Genomic DNA, 16,262 nt, shown 5'->3' on the forward strand with positions numbered 1-16,262 from the left:
TTCAAGAGCCCAGGCTCAAGTCCACTTCCACTGGGAAGTTTGGGACCTCATGAGCCAAGCCCGCTCATTTTCAGGGTTTCTGCAGTCAATCCCTCTGCACCAGAGGGCATGTATGTCTTCATGGTACAGCAGGTTAAGGATCCAGCATTGTCACTGCAGCGGCTTAAGTCACTGCTTTGGTGAGAGTTCGGTCCCTGGCCTGGGAACTTCCATAAGCCACGGCCATAGACCAAAAAAATAAAAATAAATAAGACAGACCTTTTCTTTTTCTTTTTGTTTCTTGAGGGCTGCACCCATGATATGGAGGTTCCCAGGCTAGGGGTCCAATCGGAGCTGTAGCTGCCAGCCTACACCACAGCCAGAGCAACACGGGATCCAAGCTGCGTCTGTGACCTACACCACAGCTCACAGCAAAGCCAGATCCTTAACCCACTGAGCGAGGCCAGGGATCGAACCCGCATCCTCATGCCTCATGAATACTGGTCAGGTTCATCAACCAAGGAGCCACGATGGGAACCCCGAAAGCCAGACTTTTAAGATAGAAAATTGTGTCCAATGCGGGTTGTATGAAATGGGGCTAGAGTCTAGTCCCTACAGTGAAGAAATGACACAGGCCCTCCCATCTGAGGGCGCTCCCAGGGTCTCTCATCCGCCTTCCTTTTGAGGCGAGTAAAGGAACGGTAGGTGGGGGTGGCTAAGTGTCAGTGGTTAATGCCGGGGGGGGGGGGGTATCGCGGATCCTGTTTGCCTCTCAAAAAACCATTTACTTTAAAGAAATCAAATAGATAACTGTGTGGTGACAACATTAACATTTATTTGAAAAGGGCATTGTGACCGCTCCTGGGGAAATCACTACTAACAGTCCTAAAGAAGAATCTTGCTAAGAATCCTTCTCCCCACGCTTTCCCCCACACCCCCCTTTCCCTTTCTTTGAAATTAAACTGATTTGGTTCAATGAGTTCCAAATACAGAAAACTGCCACAGGCACTACTTCTGCACTCACAAATAAATACGTCAGCTTATATATACATACATTGTCAACTATGCACTACATTGTACACACATGCACACCCACGGGGATACACGCGCTCAGCCAGGTCGTGAAGGTCTCAGTGGACACAGACGTGTTACAATGTACGTGTAATGCTGCAGCATTGGTGGATCGACAGCTCTGCACCCACAGGCCAGAATCCACAGCCACAGAGGAAGAGCTCGGAAGGGCAAGGTGAGGGGCTGGGACCCCAAGGTCCTTTGAAGGAGAAAAGACCCGGGCAACCTGGCCGGTGCTAAAGGAGAGCACAGAAAACTTTCTTCTGGTCCCACAAGGCCACAGAGCCCTCCCACAGGCCTCTGTCCCCTCCCCACTTCCCCAGCTGTCAGCTCCCCGCCACCGTCCTTCTGCAGGCTTCAGACCTAAGCCAGATATGGGATAAGAGCTCCTCTAACTAGAAGAGTTCTAGAGTTAGTGAGATGGAGAAGTAATGCACTGCCCTAAGCCTTCTCCCCAGATGCATGGAAGATGCCTCATTTCAGCACAACCCGCCTGCCAGGGTCTGTGTGTCAGGAGAAGTGGTTGTGGCCTGCCCGGAGGAGCCCACCTCCCTGGCTACCATCAACCTCAACACTCAGCCTGACAGCTCACGTCTAGTCTTTTCCCACAGGTCCTCTTCATGGCCATGGAAGAAACAGCTCTCACTTCTCAACAAGATTCTGGAGGTCAGAAGTCCCAGGGGCAATGGCCTAGCATCTGGAAGCTTCTGGAAAGTTTCAGACCCAGTGAAGCCAAGACGTCTGGCCTTTGAGGCATCGAAAGGTCCAGTGAGGCTGCTCAGATTCTTAGACCAATTGAAACAGCCCCTCGGACTGAGAACACTGAGGGGAGAGGGCAGCGCACCCCTGACCCTGGCACTTCCCGCACTTCAGATGGGTCCAGCACCCCCTTGTCTGCACCTGCGCATGAGGTGGAAGGCTAGGCCCAGGAGACCATCTAAGGACTTTTCTTGTTCTCATGACCCACTCAGGCTCCCTCGCTGGGGAGGAGGTGTTTAGGAGTCAAGAAATCACTTATTTCTACTTCTCAGAAAGTAAGTGGAAATAGGCATAGGCCGCAGGGACCCTTTTGCAGGTGAAAAACCAGAAGGAGCCTCCAGGGTCACACCGAGCTTTCCTCTCATCTGCTTCTTCCCACTTATGTGCCTCAACCATGTTCACTGCCCTTCCAACTCTCCAATACACCCGTGCTACTAGGCTCTGTCAGCAGAGTGGTGACCCAACCGACCCCCTGTGCATGAAGCAAGAGTCTTCAGCAGTTTTGGGGAGCAACTGGTGGATGGCCTTGCTGACTCAAAATCACGAGAGAGAAGGGTACCGAAAAAGCTGGTCACGCACCAGTGTGCCAGCCTCCAGAGGGCTTGGAAGGCAGGAAGGGGGATGCTAGGCTGAAGGCCTGGGTACCCACCCAACTGCTTGGCTTCTTCCCCAGGGCTCAGAGGGGGGGAGGTAGGATGAAGGAAATCGCTTAATTTATCACTTAATTGTCTGTTTGAGTTAATGCTCACCTCAAACTTTCTGATCCTGAGGCATATGTGGCCAGAATCCAGATTCTCCTGCAGGTCAGCAGGCAACCCACTACTCGCCTGAGTGTAAATTTAAGTTGAAACCAGGGGGAGGGTCCCTGAAAACTTAGCCAGGTCTCCAGGAGCCCATCTTTGCGGTGTAACAAGGACGAAAAGAAAAGGCTGCTTGGCGACAGAGTCAGAGGAAACAGCCATGGTCCTGTACCTTTTCCTTCCCTCTAGTCCAGGGTGGGGTCGACGGGGGGACGAGGGGGGGATGGAGTGGACCTGAAGGTCTCTGGTTCTAGCGCTGGCTCGAGAAAGGCTCCGGGGAGTGACTTCTAAGTCCCAGAAGCAGATGCCATGGGGTGAACCCTAAAGTTGGAGAAGCACGAAGAGAGAGTCTCTTGTGGCAGCCGAGCAGGGGAGAAAGGTGGGAAGATGCAGCGAGGAAAGGCGAGTTTGTGGCTCAAGATTTAGATGTGCTGTGATGTTTCTTCCAAAGGTTATTTGTCTTCAAGTTTGTTTCTAGTTATTTAACCACTTGGTTTCTTAGTCAAGAGAGAGTGAGGTAAAGAGAAATCTCAGTTCATGCTTGTAAAGTTGAGTTGAACAGTAGCCAAAAGCTAGAGAGCAGAGCCAAAGGGAAGGACGGAAGAGGGAGGGAGCAGGAGCCCGGCCCCCTAGGCCCTGGGGTCATGTAGACCCTCTGGAAGGAAGCTGCAGGCCCACGGGGGTAGGGGGGTGGAGGGGGGAGACAGGACAGACAGGAAGGAGGGTCAGGCAGCATCCCCCCCCCAGCCCCACACCCGAGAACCTGACTGATGGGAAAGTACGTACATTAAGATTCTTCCGATTTGGGCAAAGACAGCTTTCTGTCCTGATAACCAGGCTGTCAAGGTGCATCTGTGCAGGGCCATGCATGGGGGTGGGACTTGAGGGTGTCCCCAGAAGACTGCCCGCCCCTAAGCACAAATGGCCTGCTTCTGACCCCACCCCTGCTGCTGAAAATTGTACCCTCCAAAGGGGCTCCACTGGGTCAAGAAATCTATCGCCCTCCCTCTTCTCAAAAGCAAAGTCTCTGGGGAGGGATCCTTTGCCCATTCTCACCCGACTGCGCGTCGGCTCCGCAGCTCAGCTCAGAAAGGTTGGCAAAAGAAGAAGAGGGTTATTCTGGGCCCCAGGGAAGAGGCCCAGGTGAGGTCCTGCCAGAGGCGCTCCGGAGGCACAAAGGCCCCGCAGGGGGGTGAGACACGGGGAGGGAGCAGAGGGCACAGCCAACTTGGCCTCCGAGCCCCGCAGCAGCTCCCACTCTGCACACAGTCAGGTGGCACTCAGGGAAAACAGAAAGCCAGAACCCAAGGGGCTCCACCACCTCTCCCCAGGCCTCCGGCTCTGCCGGCTGCACCGGGGATGGAGTGAAGAAAGCACCCCGATTTTAAGTGCTGGGTCCTTCTTTCACCAAATGAAACATCCAAAAGGTTGGCTTCTGGCATCCTTGGGCCCCAAAGAGCTACTCCCTTCCCGTCCTCCCAGCCCAGGGGGAGCCTCTTCCACAGGAGGTGGTGTGGGCAGGCCGGGAGCCCCCGGAGTTCCTCCTCCTTTCCAGGTTATCTTGTTCTGCCCTCCCCCAACCCAGAGGCTGTAGAAACACACTGGGATCCTCAGGGAGAAAGGCATCAAAGAGACCTCGACTCAGAAAGACACCCCTCTGAACGCAGGAGGGAGATGCTGCAGAGGGATGCAGACTCGCCCCTTCCGTCTGCCTGCTGCTCCTCTATGGGGGGCTGGCCCAGCCTGGGGAGAGCAGCCCCTGGACCAGCAGCCTGCCCGCCCTGCATTTCATCCTTCACGCCCCCCATGGTGACTCTACCCCCCCCACCCCACCCCCGCCCTGGCTCCTGTTCTAGGAGCTCAATACTAACCGACAATAGAAAGAATCATGAAGAGGCAACTGGCAGGCTGAGCAGGGCCGTGGAAGAGACCCCAGAGACTTGAGGGCATCTGGACCCTCAAATGGGGAGGGAGGGAGGGGATGCTCTGAGGAGCAGCGCCCCGCTTCCAGCTCTCTGCTGCTTTAGGAGCGGAGCTGGCCTCACTTCCTCCTGATCTCCGTCTGAGGCCTCCCTTGACCAACTGTGCCCTTCTAGTCCCCCTTGGGGAATGGCAGCTGTGCTTCCCCACGAAAGCCCTGCCCTCCCTACACTAAGCAGGACCTCAGCCTCTCTCTGGAGACCCCCCCACCCCAGGACTCCCAGCCCCAGGCTGCCACAAAGGAGGAGATGGAGGGCACAGGTGAGATGCCTATTGGCCCCAGAGGGGCACGTGGCCTGATCTCCCTGGGGTGGGGAGGGGACGGGGGAGGGAGACAAGGAGGAAAGGGGGAAGCTGAGGGGCCCGAGGGCCGCGGGGCTCCACCTTGCTTGTCTGCGGAGAGGAGCTGCCATCCAAGGTCCTTTTCCTCTGGGGTTGCCGTGAGATTTCCATGTCGTGCCCCCCTCTCGGGCCCCCCCCCCCTCCAGCAGCGTGTCTTGGAACTCAGTAGACGCACAGATCGGGGAACTTCATCTCGTAGACGGGGATGGAGTGGTTCTGAGGCTGGCCATAGGCGGCGGTGATGGTTCCCGATGGGCTGGGCGGGGGTCTGGGGCAGACACGCAAGGAGGAGAAAGGCATGAGGAGGGGGTTCTGGGGTCCCACCCCTTGCAACAGAGCAGCTGACGGGGGGTTCTCTTGAATAGGGACCAGAGGCTTTGTCACCCCATGGCTTCCCAAGTTTCCAGCTGTTCTAGAACCAAATGCTTGGAGTCAAGCTTCCCTGTAGGCTCTGCAGTGACCCTGCTGCTGCTTTAGAAAGGAAAGTACCAGCCTGGAACAAGGATGCCCGGCTCTGCTGGGGCCCACTGAGCTGGCTCCTTCTCCCTCCAGGCTCTACTTCCTTCTCTGTGGAGGGTCAGTGGCTGACTCCAGCCCTGGAGGCAGAAGCTGGGGGCAGGGAGGGCTGAAGACAGGTGTGAGAGGAGGACTTGGAGGGAAGGGGTCCCTACGCTGGGCCACAGAGGTGGGGGGTACCCTGTCCAGGGCTGCCACTTACCGGATGGTGATTTCAAAGATCTGATTGAGTTTGCTCTGCAGCAGTGACGCCTAGACACAAACAGAGGGAACGTGAGCTGGGGGCTCCCCACACTCTGCCAGCTGCCCCCCAAGCCTACCTGTCCAGAGCACGCACTGGAGGTGCGGGTGGCTGCGGCCTCAGGAAAGCTCATTGCCAGCACCTATCTGTGGACCCTGGTGGTGGGTTCAGATTAGGTCGCCCAGCAAAGGCCCACTGGGGACAGCACAGAGGCCAGGACACCAGCAACAGTTCTGGAAGGGCCCTTAGCTCCTCCAAGTGGGGCAGTAGGGCCTACTGGGCAGGGAGTCAGGAGGCTCAGAGCTGGTTCCAAACCAGCTTAACTCCTTAACGACCAAGGAGCAGTTAGGCAAAGGTGGCATGTTAGGGAAAACGATCTTTCTGGTTCCTTCTGGCTCCACGTTTGCAGACAGTGAGACTGCGCGTGTTCAGCAACTGGGCCTCGACTCTGAGCTCATGAAATGAGCAGCATCTACCTCTCGAGACGGGACAAGAGTTTAGCATCTTACAGGCCCAGAAAAATCGATATTATACTTACACGTATTTCTATATATTATAATATATATTACTATACATAATTATCATAATAGGTGAGAAGTCTAGGGATATATGTTAGAAATATACATGATAGAAAATTATTTTTTTGGTTATGCCTGTAGCATGTAGAAGTCCCCAGGCCAGGGACTGAGGCTGTGCCACAGCAGTGGCCTGCACCACAGCAGTAACAATGCCAGATCCTTAATCCACTGGGCCACCAGGGAACTCCCTACAGGTATCTTTATTGAGAGGAAAAAGTACAATAAAATAGAAGTTATTTGTAGATTTGGGATGTATATGATTAGGTTTCGTTGTTACTAAGATGGACACTGGGACTAACAAATCGTGGTACATCATTTTCAAGAAATGTTTGTGCTTTTCCCTTGTTCACGGTCATAAGTCCTTCTTTTCTTTTCTTTTCTCTTTTTATTTTTTTGGTCCTTTTTTTTTTTTTTTTTTTTTTTTACAGCCTCACTCACAGCATATGGAAGTTCCCAGGCTAGGGGTTGGATGGGAGCTGCAGCTGCCAGCCTACGCCAGAGCCACAGCAACGCCAGATCCAAGTTGCATCTGTGACCTACACCACAGCTCACGGCAACGCTGAATCCTCAACCTTCTGAGCAAGGCCAGGGATTGAACCTGCATCCTCATGGATACTAGTCAGATTCGTTTCCGCTGAGCCACGACGGGAACTCCCATAAGTCCGTCTTTCTACTCATCTGGCTGTTCCATTCTACCCGCTGTGCCCCCGTCCCCCACCCCCATTGGAAGCAGGCCCTGTTGCAAACGCTGGCCTTCTTTCCTGGGCCATGGCCGAGCCTAATGGCAAAAACCTCACAGAGCTGTCCTGTGAGGGAGAGAAGCTGATAAATGCAAGATGCTCTAGTGCATCGTTAGTGCTATTTATGTACGTGCTCTGATGAGTAGAAGTATCCTCTGTTTGGTTCAGGAGATCCTGAGGACAGGACCTCTTTTTTTTTTTTTTTTTTTTTTGGTCTTTTTGCCTTTTCTAGGGCCGCTCCCGCAGCATATGGAGGTTCCCAGGCTAGGGGTCTAATCAGAGCTGTAGCCGCCAGCCTATGCCAGAGCGACAGCAACGCAGGATCTGAGCTGCGTCTGCGACCTACACCACAGCTCACGGCAACACCGGATCCTTGACCCACTGAGCAAGACCAGGGATCAAACCCACAACTCATGGTTCCTAGTCAGATTCATTAACCACTGTGACATGACGGGAACTCCAGGGCTTCTTCCTTGTATGACAACTGTGACGTCTGGAGGAGCGTATGACTAATAGCCTTTTGGTACGTGGGGAAACAATTGGTGCCAGGGCTAAACCCTAACATCCAGTGACAACAGTGCCAAGATCTAGAAACTCAGTCCTGCCCTGGACCCAGATCCAGTGTCCGTTTGATGCGGACTGGCCCCGTCACGCCCTGTCCCGCCTTACTTACCCGGGCCCCGCAGTGCGCTGCGATCTCCTCGAAGGGTGCCTTCTGGAACTTCTCTACCACCTGTCGGCGCCGTTCACGCTCCTGCTCCTCGACGGCCACGCTGTCCACTGCGGCACAGAGACACGGGTCAGCCCCCAGGTCCGGCCCCATGGGTGTGGTCCGAGCTTGCTGCCCTGTGCCCCCCTCTGCTGGTGAGGGGCAGAGCGAGGCCATCTCTCAGCACTACCCAAGTCTGCCCAAGGGCTCAGCCCCCTTCTTGGCCTAAGAGCTTGAAAACTAGTTAAATGGACCCTTAATTGGGGCTGAAGCCTCATGGAGCTGCATTGCCATGGGGCCTCTTAAACTTAAGATCCTAAAACAGGCAGCACTCTGGGGTAATTTGCAAAGGGACTTCAACAATGGGAGTTCCTGTCGTGGTGCAGCCGAAACAAATCCTACTAGGAACCATGAGGCTGAGGGTTCGATCCCTGTCCTCTCTCAGTGGGTTAAGGATCCAGCGTTGCTGTGGCTGTGGTGTAGGACAGCAGCAGGAGCTGCGATTAGCCCCCTAGCCTGGGAACTTCCATATGCTGCGGGCGCGGCCCTAGAAAGGTAAATAAATAAATAAAATGAAATGAAAAGGGACTTCAGCAATGGAAAAGCCAGAGAGACCACAAAAACCGGGAACGCCTATGGCATAGCAGGCTGAGGTCATTTAGTAATAAGGCTTCTAGATTCCCCTTGGTGTCCATGATGAAAAAAAAAAGGGGACGGGGTTCCTGGCATAAGATATTAACTCCCATAAAGAGAAGGGGACTTTTAAAAAAAACTTCTTTAAAAAATTATAGTTGATTTACAATGTTCTGTCCATTTCTGCTGGACAGCAAAGTGACCCAGTCATATATATACATATATATATATATACCTTCTTTGTCTCATATTACCTTCCATCATGTTCTATCACAAGTGACTGGATAGGGTTCCCTGGGCTGTACAGCAGGTCCTCCTTGCTTATCCATTCTAAATGGAATAGTGCGCATCTCCCAACCCCCAAGAGAAGGGGACTTTTAATTGTAGTTTGGGGAGTTCCCGTCGGGGCACAGCAGACAAGAATCCGACTAGGAACCATGAGGTTGTGGGTTCGATCCCTGGCCTCCCTCAGTGGGTCAAGGATCTGGCGTTGCCGTGAGCTGTGCTGTGGTGTTGGACGAAGATGCAGCTCCAATCCCGTGTGGCTGTGATCTAGGCTGGGAGCTACAGCTCCGATTCAACCCCTGGCCTGGGAACCTCCATGTGCTGTGGATGCGGTCCTAAAAAGCAAAAAAATTAAATAAATAAAAAATAAATAATTACAGCTTTGGTAGCCGTGAAGAGTTTAGATGAAGCCCCCAGCCTCTTGCCCTGCCCCTGACACCAGTGCTAAATCTCCCTCAGGAGGACAGCAGAGGAGGCGCCCATGGGCCCCCCCGGGGACCCAGCCCCGCCCTCCGCTCCCGGGCCTCCTGCTCACCAATGGCCTTCTTCAGCGTCTCATAGGTGATCTCCTCGGCTGGCACTCGCTGAGGGAGAAGGAAAGAAGGGCTCAGAAAGGCGGAGGCAGCCTCGGCTTCCTCAGTTACCTGGCAGCCCCTTCATTTCTCAGAAGAATGTCCTGATGGGCAGAAACTCCCTCTGGACATCCCCATTCTCACCAGGAACTCTGGAAGCTCCCGGGCAGGCAGGGAGCCTCTCAGTGCAGGAGAGAGAGCGGGGAGGGGAGGCTAGTCCAAGTCTCACCTGGAAGGACCCAGCCTCCCCACCCCTTCCCCCAGCTGGTCCCCTAAACCCTCTGGGAGGAAAACACGGTAATTCAAAGGCTTCTTCGGAGAACCTAACAAAATATTTAAAGCCAGAGGAGGCAGTTAGCAAATGCAATCTCCTATGAACCTTTCAAGAACTGAGCAACATTTTTGAAGACTTCCACTATTAAATTATCCACCACGGTGATCTGAGAATTCAAGGTCAGACAGGCTGCAGTTGGTGCAAGGACCTGGTCACAGCATCACAGTCTTCTGCAGCATTCATGAGAGGAGGAGGAACATAGTAAGACCCAAAGAAGTGTGCTTCACTGATGTGTGGCCTTAGATCAGATGCTGAAAAGAGTGAAGGAGGTTGGACTAAATTTCAGGAATTCTCCACGAGACGACGAGCCCCTCGATCTCCTCATATTCTACCACTGAAATGTAATATTAAGTGCAAGAGACAGACAAGGAGAGATTGAATTCATTGATATTGTAGGAGAAACTGTCCCAAGAAAAAGGTAGAAAGGAGAGACCCCGGCCGTGGTGACTAAGCAAAAGCCAGCCAACAACCCCAACCACCCCTCCCCACACACCTGCTTCTGCAAACTCGTTTCCGCATCTACTACCGTGCCTGACCTCGCTCCGGTCCGACGAGCCAAGCATGGACTGGGAAGAGGTAGCCCATAAAAGCCTGTGAAACCCTTCTTCGGGGCTCAGACTCTGGAGATCGGTCTCCTTTAAGCCCGCCAGCGTAATAAGCCTGAGTTCTCCAACTCTCCGAGTGCTCACTTGGTTTCTCGCCGGGTAAAAGAGCTGATACCCTGCAGCCACAGAGCTGCTGGAGCCGCTATACTACAGCCACAGGGCTGTCACTAGAGCTGGTATACTACAGCTACAGGGCTGTCGCCAGAGCTGATACGCTGTGGCGCAGGGCTGCTGGGCAGCTGCCGTAACAATATGAAGTTCAAGAGGTGATATAAGTCAGGCTAGAGGCTCCCTTTAGGGAGGGGGGTGCAGAGGCAGGGCTTCTGGATGAGACAATATTTTAGCCCCTGATCCAGGGAATCACAGATGGGAATGACCCCAGCAGGCCTTTTGAGACTGATTTTTATAACATCGTGGGAGTGTATGGGGGATAGAAATTATTTTTTTCAGATGGAAATGTCTAGGATACATATAATAAGAGTCAGTAAGAAAGAAGGACTTGGAGTTCCCGTCGTGGCGCAGTGGTTAACGAATCCGACTAGGAACCATGAGGTTGCGGGTTCAGTCCCTGCCCTTGCTCAGTGGGTTAACGATCCGGCGTTGCCGTGAGCTGTGGTGTAGGTTGCAGACGCGGCTCGGATCCCGCGTTGCTGTGGCTGTGGCGTAGGCCGGTGGCTCCAGCTCCGATTCAGCCCCTAGCCTGGGAACCTCCCATATGCCACGGGAACGGCCCAAGAAATAGCAACAATAACAACAACAACAAAAAGACAAAAAAAAAAAAAAAAAGAAAGAAGGACTTGAGAAATGTACTTGCCACACAACCTTAAATGTGTGGTGGGGTTAAGGGAGCCTGGATCCTGGAGAATGACTGCACAGGAGGTGGGAGCAGCCCCCTCCCCTAGGGACGCAGGTGGGCATTACCAGGACAGAGGACCAAGAATGGGACACACGGGAGTTCCCTTCATGGTGCAGCGGAAATGAATCCGACTAGAATCCATGAGGATGCGGGTTTGATCCCTGGCCTCGCTCAGTGGGTTAGGGATCCGGTGTTGCCGTGAGCTGTGGTGTAGGTCGCAGACACAGCTCGGATCCCACCGTTGCTGTGGCTGTGGTGTACGCCTGCAGCTGTGGCTCCGATTCCATCCCTAGCCTGGGAACTTCCATATGCCGAGGGTGTGGCCCTAAAAAAGCAAGGGGAAAAAAGAAAAAAAGAAAAAGAATGGGACACTCACCTCCTCCTTCTCTGGGCTGTTCCTAGATTCCACCTCCACTTGCAGAGAAATGGTCTCTCCAATGCTCTTCCTCTTGGATAAGCGATCCTCGTCTAGGAAAGCAGAATTCCCCGCCCTTGGAGAGGGGTCGAGCCAGGATCATGTCCCCAGCCCTATCTCCCGACCCTCTTGCCTTGGCCTGGACCACAGTTCTTGCAGGGCTCAGGGGGAGCGTACACACTGAGGCTCTACCGGGAGTTTATGGAGGGCTGTGAGCCTTCTCTGCCCATCTTAGGGGGGCAAGTCTTTGTTGTTATTGTTGTTTCGTTTTGTTTTTTGTTTTGCTTTTTAGGGCTGCACCTGCAGCATATGGAGGTTCCCAGGCCAGGGGTCCAATCGGAGCTATAGCTACACCAGATCCAAGCTGTGTCTGCAACCTATACCACAGCAGCACCAGATACTTAACCCACTGAGCGAGGCCAGGGATCGAACCTACATCCTCATGGCTCCTAGTCGGGTTCACTAACCGCTGAGCCATGAAGGGAACTCTGGGAGGGTATTGTTAATATCCCTGTTTTACAGACAAGGCACCTGAGACACAGCTGCCAAAGGATTCATCTGAGATTGTTCAGGAAGTAAGTTGCAGGAGTTCCCACTGAGGGGCAATGGGATGGGTGCCGGTGTCTCAGGAGCACTGGGACACAGGTTTGATCCCCAGCCCAGCACAGCCGGTTAAGGATCTGGTGTTGCCACAGCTGCAGCCGAGGCTGCAAGTGCGGCTCTGATCTGATCCCTGGCCAGGAACTCCATGTGCCGTCTCTCTCAGCTCTTGTGCAACATCCAAGGTGCCAGGGAAGGTGACCGAAGGACCCACACGCTCCTTCCATTTAGGCCGAGAAGAGCCAGGGGCAAGCGGGGCAGTGGGAGCTCATACCCGTCAGCTGAGGGATGTAGGGCAGGCAGAGCCGGTCTGCGTTGTATCCACTGCCCCCCAGGACCTCACTGATCTTGCTCTGGCGGAAGAGAAGCTCGATCACCACTCCGTCAAGGTTCTGAGACAGCCTGGGAGACAGAGGGGGGAAGAGGCAGGTGAGCCCCAGGGGTGAATGGGCTGATTGGCTCATGACCTGCCTTATCATAAAAGTAAGGCTCATTCACAAAACCTCGGACACGGAAGCCAAAGGAAGAAATGAGCCACAGTCCCGCCTTCCAGAGAGAACCGCATTTACCCCTGGGCCAGAATCCCTCACCACACACACATCTGCGCACACACGCAAACATCTCCCCAGCCCCCCCACGTCCTGTTCTGGGACCTGCTTTATTTACCTGTTTTAGTCACTTATTACAGAGCGAATATTTCACTGGAACTATTCTTCCAAAACATGTGGATGAGCTACCAGGTGTCTATGATGTGGATGGGCCATAGTTTATAAGGCTATCTCCTCTCGCGGGATATTTTGGTTTTTTTTCAGGATATCTTTTCCTTTTTTTAAAAAAAAATATTTAAAAAAATTTTTATTTTTAGGGCTTCACCTGCAGCATATGGAAGTTCCCAGACTAGGGGAGGGATCAGAGCTGCAGCTTTCCGCCTACACCACAGCCACAGCAAGTCGGGATGTGAGCCTCATCTGCAAACTACATCACAGCTCACGGCAACACGGGATCCTTAACCCACTGAGCGAGGCCAGGGAGGCAACCTGCATCCTCAGAGATACTAGTCGGGTTCTTAACCCCCTGAGCCACAACGGGAACTCCAGGATATCTTTTCCACGACTTCCCGTGATGCCGAGGTGGTTCTGGCTCACAGACTACAGCTGAGAAGACCACCTGGGTGGATGACAGCGACTTGTCTGGAGGGACCGCTCCTGGATGCGTTCGCAAGGGCCTGGCCAGAGTTCCCAGAGGCTACATCCCATCCTCTATAGCACAACACACTGACATGGCTCACGGCGTGGATTATGGGCACGTGAGGGGATCAAACCTGACCCAGGACTTCTGGGCAACAGGAAGGGTCCCCTTCTGCCCTTGAGCTCATAGAAGTCCAAGTCCCTGGCTCCAGACCGACCCCCATCCTGGCTCAGCAGCCTTTGAGGGTCCCTGGCCACGTCCCCCGTGTGCTCCTCACCTGGGCCTCTCCACAAACACGTCCTCGGGCAGCATGTAGGGAGCCTCCTTCTTCCTGGTCTCAATCACCTGTGGTTCGGGAGGAATCACGGGAAGAGCTGGGCTCAGCAGGGAGGGGGCTCCCGCCACCCCAGGGCTTCCCCCCTCCCACCCACTCTCTGGCGGAGCACCCCTCAGCTGGGCTTCAGAGGGAGAAACTCAGACACACAGGGTCCCTCGGGGCCGCCCGAGAAGCCCAGGAGGGCGGCTCAAGCTGCCTCCAGTGACACACACGCCTTGAGGGGCCTCCAAACGCAGGATGCTCTCCAAGCGAGTTCAGTTGCCTGCTCTTGTGTCTCATTTCTGTTTTCTATTTAAACATGAAAAAGGGAGCAGAGGTCGCCCTGCCCCCCAAACTCAAGTGCCCTCTTAAGACATCCTGATGGGGGGTGACACGGTGCGTTTCCCTCAGCATCCTGTGCAAACTTCTGACAGGAAGGGTGACAGGTACGAGGATGGTGGGGCGTGGGAGGACAGCTCGCATGCAAGTATGTGCAGGAGGCGGGGAAGCCACGATGCTGCTATTTTTACTGACAAGCATGTCGGGGCGCTGTCTTTCCTGCCCTCCCGGATCAGCTCAGAGGCGGGGAAGATCCTGCCTGGTTCAGGCTGGCTCTGGTACAGCAATGGCACACCCTCTTCCATGCCCCCCAGCCAGCCCAGGCCAGCAGAGACCAGAGCTTTCTTGTTCAGATTTTTTTGTTGTTGTTAGCGTATTTTATCCTACATATTGTATCATTCCACGCAGACACAGTTCAGTATGTTTTAATATGTCCCTTTGCAATGACTGAGAACATTTGATTATAGACTGGGAAGAAGAGAATCCCAAGGCGTACTTGATCATTTATTTATTTATTGACTTGGATTTTTAGGGCCGCGCCTGCGGCATATGGGAGTTCCCCGGCTAGGGGCTGAATTGGAGCTGCAGCTGCCAGCCTACACCACAGCCACCGTAACTCGGGATCCGAGCCACATCTGGGACTTATACCACAGCTCACAGCAATGCCAGATCCTTAACCCACTGAGCGAGGCCAGGGACGGAACCTGCGTCCTCATGGATGCTGGTTGGGCTTGTAACCTGCTAAGCCACAACGGGAACTCTCACATAATTGATAATTTAACTAGGCATGAGGGAAGCATGGCGATTAGACAGAAAGGGGTCTGTATATATATATATATTGTGGCAGCAGCTGGAAGTGGGATCTCAGCTCCCGGACCAGGGTTCGAACCCAGCCCGCGGGGTGAAAGTGCCGAGTCCTAACACCAGACCACCAGGGAAGTAATCTACCCTGCCCATGTGTTTTTAGACACAGATACTAATATATGTAGGAGTGAAACACCACGATGGCTGAGGGTTGTCTGAACATATTTCAGCAAAGGAAAAGAGAAAGGAAAAGGGACAGATGAAGCGAATGTGGAGAAATTCTCATAACTGTTTAACCTGCCTGATAGCTACGCCTGATAGTGCCCTGCTCTCACTGCTTTTGTGATATTTGAAAACTTTCATAATAACAACACCTTTTTTTTTTTTTGTCTTTTTAGGGCCGCACCCACGGCATATGGAGGTTCCCAGGTTAGGGGTCGAATTAGAGCTATAGCTGCTGGCCTACACCACAGCCACACCAACCCCAGATCCGAGCTGTGTCTGCGACCTACACCACAGCTCACAGGCAATGCAGGATCCTTAACCCACTGAGTGAGGCCAGGGATTGAACCTGCGTCCTCATGGATGCCAGTCAGATTCGTTTCTGTTCAGCCACGATGGAAACTCCACAAAACCTTTTCTTACAGTAGGTTTTGTTCCCGATGACCCGAGGGGTGTGTGTATGTGCACTTCCAGGAGTCGGGGAGGCAGAGGGGCTGGAGGCAGGCTGGGGAGGGGTTCAGGATACTGCTCGAGTCTCCCCCTGCCCTGCTCTGTCAGGTCGCACAGAAGGCAATCCCACCACTGCTTATTTCTCACTGTCACCAGTTCTCAAGCCAGTGTGCTCTTCCACGCCTGGACTAAGCCTGGGGCTCACTCACTCAAGACAAGTTGTCCTGGGGAACCCAATTCGAGGGCCTCCCGCGCTCTCAGGGTCATGCGGACACCAACCTCGTGGATGTGCTGGCAGAAGGCAGGCACCGTTGTGAGTTGGCTGATGAGGTTCAGGTAGGCGGCGCCCAGCGCGTAGAGGGCACAGCGGTTGTAAACAGGCAAATTCTCTTCATTGACCTGGGCCACGTCCTGTGCAACAGAGAAGCCGTGGGACTTTTGAATTCGCAGCTTGTACGAGTGCCCCAACCATGCCCAGCCTCCTTTAGAGAGGGCCCGCCATGCCTGGCAGAGCCTTTTGCAGCATCTGCCCTATCACTTCCTGGGGGCGGAAGTCATCCTCATTAAAGCTGAAGCAAACGGTTGCTAGAACAATCCACGAGCTGGAGGCTCATAAATACTCCAGGAGAGAGGCCACGCGCTCAAGGTCTCTCTCTGCAGTTTGGGCTGTAGGGACCTCCATGTCCAACCCCTCATGAATCCCGCCTCTGGGATGCTCTCCGCTTCACTACAGACCTTGGGTGCATCTTAGAGGCCTGGGCTGACGTGCTCAGCTGGGTTCCTATGTGCAACTGACGGAGTTGTGAGAATTACTAGAGGACCAGGACATAAAGGAATCTCCGGTTCTAGAGATGTGAATATCGTAGCCTCTGGGTTGGGCTTGCAGGACTTAGCATCATCAAGCAACGAGCCAAAGAGTCTCCACATT

At 53.8% G+C, this 16,262-nt stretch overlaps 1 protein-coding gene across 6 annotated transcripts in view; it reads right to left on the reverse strand.

The window, feature by feature from the left end:
* Nucleotides 1-792: 792 nt before the first annotated feature.
* EFR3B (EFR3 homolog B) overlaps nucleotides 793-16,262 on the reverse strand; it is an 87,831-nt gene continuing 72,361 nt past the window's right edge. For all 6 annotated transcript variants that reach the window (XM_021087773.2, XM_021087771.2, XM_085019786.1 and 3 more), the window contains exons 16-23: nucleotides 15,614-15,745; nucleotides 13,481-13,548; nucleotides 12,290-12,417; nucleotides 11,377-11,468; nucleotides 9,169-9,217; nucleotides 7,680-7,786; nucleotides 5,650-5,699; nucleotides 793-5,199 (exon numbers count right to left, since the gene is read on the reverse strand). In XM_021087773.2, the coding sequence (XP_020943432.2) occupies nucleotides 5,094-5,199; nucleotides 5,650-5,699; nucleotides 7,680-7,786; nucleotides 9,169-9,217; nucleotides 11,377-11,468; nucleotides 12,290-12,417; nucleotides 13,481-13,548; nucleotides 15,614-15,745 (732 nt within the window). In that variant the 3' untranslated portion in view covers nucleotides 793-5,093. The remainder of the gene's footprint in view (nucleotides 5,200-5,649; nucleotides 5,700-7,679; nucleotides 7,787-9,168; nucleotides 9,218-11,376; nucleotides 11,469-12,289; nucleotides 12,418-13,480; nucleotides 13,549-15,613; nucleotides 15,746-16,262) is intronic.

This window comes from Sus scrofa, chromosome 3 (genome assembly GCF_054392235.1).
Source record: "Sus scrofa isolate SSC_HxYL_T2T_F1_AM1 chromosome 3, Sscrofa_HxYL_maternal_Yorkshire_Landrace_v2.0, whole genome shotgun sequence".
Classification (NCBI taxonomy): domain Eukaryota; kingdom Metazoa; phylum Chordata; class Mammalia; order Artiodactyla; family Suidae; genus Sus; species Sus scrofa.